General features: G+C 55.7%; 1 protein-coding gene across 1 annotated transcript in view; it reads left to right on the forward strand.

Moving 5' to 3' along the window:
* CDCP2 (CUB domain containing protein 2) overlaps window positions 1-5,480 on the forward strand; it is a 24,086-nt gene extending 18,606 nt beyond the window's left edge. The window contains exons 6-7 of the mRNA XM_036121426.2: window positions 2,418-2,596; window positions 4,565-5,480. Coding sequence (XP_035977319.1) covers window positions 2,418-2,596; window positions 4,565-4,891 — 506 coding nt within the window. The 3' untranslated portion in view covers window positions 4,892-5,480. The remainder of the gene's footprint in view (window positions 1-2,417; window positions 2,597-4,564) is intronic.
* The last annotated feature ends 520 nt before the right edge of the window (window positions 5,481-6,000 follow it).

The following is a 6,000-nucleotide window of genomic DNA, read 5'->3' on the forward strand; positions in this document are numbered from 1 at the left end:
GTTCAGGGACTTAACACTGTCTCAGCTGGTATCTCTGGGATTCTCTTGGCCTCACGACTGCAAAATGGCTGCTACAACTTCGGACATCATGTCCACGTTCGAGGCTGGAAGAGGGTAGGGGAGATGCCAGCTACAAATGTCCCATTACCAGGAAAACAAAAGCATTTTCAGAAGCTCTTGAAAGACTTCTTGGTCTCAAGAGTTTGAACTTGGTCAGGTGGCCATGCCCAGTGGCAGAGGCAGCTGAGAATGCTGGCACTGGGCTTTTCCAGCTTCCATAGTGCCCGTTAGATTTGCCAGCCAGCAGCCTCCACCATCTCTCCCCTCTTCCCGTCACCCTTCCCTGGCCCGTGGGCCCAGAAAAGCCTGGCTCTGGACCCATTTTCCCTCTACCTGAGCAGGCGAAAGCTTCTTGTTGTGCAGGTGTGGAAAGGGAGGGGCAGAGAGCAGAAACGCTTCACCGCGGTCACGTAGGCAACGGGGGCACGGCCAAGACTAGGACCCCTGCCTGCCTTCTTTGTGGCCCAGTAGGGCCCCGGCGGAGGGAGCCAGGGCTGAGTTCCGACAGACGAGGGCCACATCCAAGTGCTGCCATTTACCGACCATCCAGTGGCCTCATCCATGCAAGGGGTTGATGAATGTCCTCTGCAGGCGGCCATTCAGATGAAAAGAGAGAACAGGGGACATCCTTGCTGAGGGTGGATGTCTGTCCCTCACATGTCTTGGGCCTGGTCTGCAATCAAGCATCTTCCTTCCATCCTTACCCCCTACGCAAGTGGTGATGGGGAAGGACACGGCTGCGCCACAGCGAGCTAGTGGCAGTGAAGTGGCCTGGGCAGACCCTCCCTCCAGGGCCTCAGTTGGCTTCCTCCATAACCTGGGGGAGGAGAGCTGTCCCTTGTGAGAGTGACCCCTCCTAGGGTTTCACTCCGGAGAGCCAGGGGCCACAGGCTCTGCCTCAGCTAGCTACAGGTGGTTTTTTCTCTGCGGGTCTGTTATTCCACCTGTAAAATGAGGACACTGGCTGAAGGATCTTTAAGGTCCCCTTTGGTTTGATCGTCTTATTTCTAGGCATGGGTCCTCTCCCAGCAATGTGGGATCTGGGACAAGCCCCTTCTCCTTCTGGTGCCTACAGAGCCTGAGGGTGGGGCAGCTCTAAACCCGGCTCTGTTCCAGGGGCAGGAGCCCCCGCTCCCACCCGCCCCGCCCCCCTCCCCAGATCCCTGTGGGAGCCCAGGCCAGACAGGGGCACTCGTGCTAGACGAGGCTCCAGATGTGGCCCAGGCTGCAGGCGGCCTCCCGGCTAGAGGACAACAACCTCAGCATCAATCAGGGGTGACACACAGTTCAGTGCCACCGAGATCATCGTGGGAGATGGCGGGCCCATAAATCCCCGACTGCCCAGACACCAGAGGCTGAAATATGTCTGAGGCATTTCCCGGAGAGGGGCTGAGAGTTCCAGGCCTCTGCCTGCCATCTCTTCTCTTTCCCACCCACCAGCCGCCCTCTCCTCCCCCTCCATTGCCCCCGCCCCGGCCAGCACTGCCCTGGACACGCACACAGGCTCTGATACACCCAGACACAGAGAGTCACACCATCTCGGCCTGGAGGCCTGTGGGGGCCCACCAAATAGGGTGGGGGGGATCACCTACAGACTCAATAATGGCTGAAATCCCAACTCAACCACTGCAAACAACTTTACCTCTCAGAGCTTCAGTTTCCAAAACTGTAGAATGGGTTTAGTTGTGTCCACCTCATGGGGTCACCGTGGGGAGCGAGTGAGGCTTTCTTCTCCACAGTTCTGCCCCCCACCCCCACACACATACTCTGCCTTTCCCTGTCTTGCTTCTCCGCTTGATTTTCCTTCAGCCCACTCCAACACATCTTTCATTTTACCTATCTATTGCCCCCTTGCCCAACTAGAATGTAAGGTCCAAGAAGGCAGGAAGTTTGGGCTGTTGGGTTGTTTTTTTTTCCATTTCTTTTTCTGTGGTGCCAGAATAGTGTCCTGCACATAGTAGGCCAACAAGAAATATTTGTTAAATGGTTGAACGAATTACCTGGCACATGGTAAAGAGATCAGCAGATAGTACCTCTTCTTATGATTAAGAATATTCGTTCATTCATTCATACATTCACTGACTCACTCATTCATTCATTCATTCACTGACTCACTCATTCATTCATTCAGAATTCAGAATTCACAGCACCTGCCAAGCTCTGAGCCAGGCTGCAAGGACACGAGAAGGCCGGGTACCTGCCCTCGGGAACTCATAGTCTGATGGAGTTAAACGGAGTAACACACGTGAAACATCCCCGTTAGGCTGCACACATCACCCTTTGCGTGGGGTCTCGGGGTGGTGGGGGCAGACTTCCTGCCCCTGAGGCCTCCAGCCGCTCCTTCCCTCCGTCCCCAGTCGTGCCCATGAACGTGAGCTGCTCCCGCACGGACTTCCAGATCCTGATTGCCGCACGGGCTCTGGCACCGCTGGAGCGGACCAAGGTCTACCTGGGCAGCCGCAGCTGTGCCGCGCAGGAAGCCGGTGGCACCTTCCGGATCCAGGCCCGCTTTGACACCTGCGGCACGGAGTCTCAGGTAGGGGCTGGGCGGGGGGGGCGGGGGGGCAGGCGTGAGGGAGGGCGTCTGAGCCTTGCTGAGAGGCACCTGCCATTCCTGAGAATTCAGCTTCTCTTCCTGGCTCAGTGGCCCCACAAGCCTGGGTGCAGAACTCAACAAACTTGCTCAGTGTAGACGTGACAAAGAACTCAAATGGGAGACAGAGGAGGGGGCCCCACTGAGTAACCCAGCGACAACCCTATGGAAGGCTCGTCCTGCAAGGCCCTGACCCTGACCGTCCTCGGAGGCCTTCCTGCTCTTCCTTCCCTTCTCCCGGGAACTCCCCACCCCCCCAGGCCTCACCCCTTTCACACCCGGCTGCCTCCAGCCACCCCTTCCCCAGCCTATGATCCAAATGGTCCCTGTGCTCCACAGAACAAAAGGGCCTTTCAAGTAACAGGATCCACTTCCCCCCAAAGGCAGTGAGGCTTACAAATGAATTCAGGTTTGGGGCCCCAAGCACCTCAGATGTCTGCATTCTTAGGGGCAGATTAAAGGGGAAAGGAGAGATTCCCCCCCCTTCCAGGGAGAGCTCACCCCCACCCCCAAGCCTTGGTGTCCAGGGATGTGCCAGACTGGCTTGGCAGAAATCACCACTTTCCAGCAAGCATACCACCCTGCCCCCCACATTAGCCAAATGTCCACCTGGGGCCCCTCCAGCCCACCCCTCCTCTTCCCCAGCCTCTGGCAACCTCTGTCCTTTTGACTTGAGGAGAGAAGTGGGGGCAATCTTGGCTGCCAAGATGATCTGCCCTCACCCTGACTCCATGCCCTAAGTCCCTCAGGGATTTTCTGTGGACACTCCACAGAGTCATGAAATGACAGGGACAGAGAATCCCAGAGGCAGGGAACCAGGAAACGGAGAACGAGGTATCACGGACACTCAGAGGCTCAGAGGCATGCAACCACCACCATAACTCGGAGCCATAGAATCATAGAATCTCGGGGCTAATACCACAGAAACATAAAAGCTGAGAAACTTAGACTCCTGGATTCCTAGTGTCACCGTTATACATCCTAGATGCTCGAGGACCAGTCTCTGCACTGAGCTGCTCTCAAAGATGCACAGCTCGAACAGCCCAAGGCAATGGCCACCTTTCTGTGCATCTCTTAAAAAACAATGGAGACTTGATTTCATAACCGTAACAGCACATCTTGTGTGTCTGGCATTTCCCCTTCAAGTCTCTCACTCATCAACAACCCCTAAAACTTCCACTTCCTGTGATTTTTTTCCTCCCTTCTTTATCATGTGGACTGACTTTACTGGGTCCCCTTCTACTCACAGGCCCCATCTTTCTTTGCCCAGGGTCTCAATTCTGTATCACAAAAATCCAGGACACTGGTCCTCCTCAGAGGGTTTGGGGGCAGACAGGTTGAGGGCACAAATGCAGAAGCCTCCTTTGGGGACATGGAATCAGAGCCTTTTGGAAGCCCCTTTGAAACTCCCTTTCACACCCTTCCCCAGAGGGGTGGCCCAGTGTCCAGGGACGGCAGCTTCCTACCATTCCTGTCTGCCTGCTCTGTCACTTGTGTGTCGTGTGACTTCAGACAAGGGATTTAACTTTTGGGCCTCAGTTTCCTCATCTGTGAAATGGGGATATTAATGGTACCAGTAAAAGAGGATCGTAGTGAGAATGAAATGAGACAACGCACTTAAAACAGAGCCTGGAACATGGCAGATGGGCCTGCTCTTGCTGTTATTGTCTTTCATAGACCCCGCCTCCTTGAAGCCAGAGCAAACACGGACCCATCAGACATCCCCATAGTGTCCCTTTTACAGGTGGAGACCCTGAGGTTCCAAGTGGGAAGGGAGTCGGTGGTCAAGCTGGCACTAGAACCCAGGCTCCTGGGGTTCTGCCCCCTTGGCACAGAGTCCCTACATACCTAGGGGCACAGGGTCAGCCCCGACCCCTTCAGGTGTGAGTGAGTGCCCCGTGACCCCCACAGCGGAGGAACAACACCTCAGTGATCGTCAGCGTGCTGTACATCGACTTCTCGGCTGGCGGCCAGGAGGACGTCCATGAGTATGAGGTCCGCTGTGAGCCACGGCGCAAGGAGGCTTCTGTCCACCTGCTGTCTGGCTCCGACTGGCTTGGGCCCTATGCCGCCACAGCTGAGCATCTTCAGGAAGCACCACCCAGGGATGAGGTGGAGGCCCTGGAGGGCCCTGTGGCCATGGTGCCTCAGGACACCAGTGACATTGTCTTCCTGGGCCTTTGCATCCTGGCCGGAGTCCTCATGGTCGTTGCCATCGTGGTCCTGATGCTGCTGTGAGGGGGGCAGGGACCTGGGTGCGGGCTTCCCTGGGAGGCAGCTTGGGGTCCCCACAACAGGGGCAGGGCTGGGTGTTGTCGACTCGTTGGTGACCATGGGCAAGTCATTGTCCCTCTCTGAGTCTCACTTTCCTAGGGAGGATCCGTGTGCCCTCCTTACCTCACAGGGTTGGCTTGAGGCTCAGAGAAGAGCCTGAATGCCTAAGAACTTTGTCAACTCTGGCATGTCCCGTGTGTGTGCAATTGTTACTAATTTCAAAGATAGTCTGCTATCGAAAAGAAGTCTCCCGTGTGTGTTACTTGTCAATGTGGATAGCTGTGGTCCCTGGTGACAGAGGGTAAAACTGAAGTTCCCTAAACGCACAAGGGCTTCACCGACTTGGGATAAAAACAAGGGCATCTCTTATTTTTCCAACTAACCGCTTATCACAAGCCTTCATCGGCAGGAAGCTCAGTAACCATCCAGGGGCCTCCACTCTCCAGAACCGACTCAGGAACCCTGAGGACTTTGTCCACAGCGGGCCCATCCTGCCTCCAAACTCCAGGAACAGAGAGAAAGGGTGCTGACACCCCACCTGGTGCCGTCATCCCAGCCTCCGCCAGGCGGTGTCGCTGTTCGCGGCTGGCTGTGCGCATCCCGGCGGCTCTGGTCTGAGGAGGGGCCAGTGCTGCTGCAGGGTCGGGTCTGTGCGAAACATGGGCAGGCCCACACTGTGCTGGGCAGGGAGGCTGCGAGCTGAGGACTGGTGCCTCCTTCACCGTGGTGTTTTTCCTCACCTAGATGGGGATCCTTGACTGAAAAGCTGATCGAAGTCCCGTATGTCTTTGTCCGCACCCCTGATGTCGCCCTTCAGATGAGTTCTCTTTGGAGACTGGGGGCCTTCTCCTGCCATTGGACCTCACTCAGAGCTACTCCAGCACCCCATGTTTCTCTAAGTTTACACCATGGGGAGCGGGGTTGGGTTTCCAGTGCTTTCTTGTGAGAAGTGCTCTGGCATCCTCCTAAAGATTGGTCCAGCCCTCCCCAGAGCTCTATGGATCAAGAAGTGGAGCAAACTTGTTAATGAAAAATAAACAACAACAACAATAAAAAATGCAGTTACAATAACA

The sequence above is a fragment of the Halichoerus grypus genome, chromosome 5 (assembly GCF_964656455.1).
Source record: "Halichoerus grypus chromosome 5, mHalGry1.hap1.1, whole genome shotgun sequence".
In the NCBI taxonomy this organism is placed as follows: Eukaryota; Metazoa; Chordata; class Mammalia; order Carnivora; family Phocidae; genus Halichoerus; species Halichoerus grypus.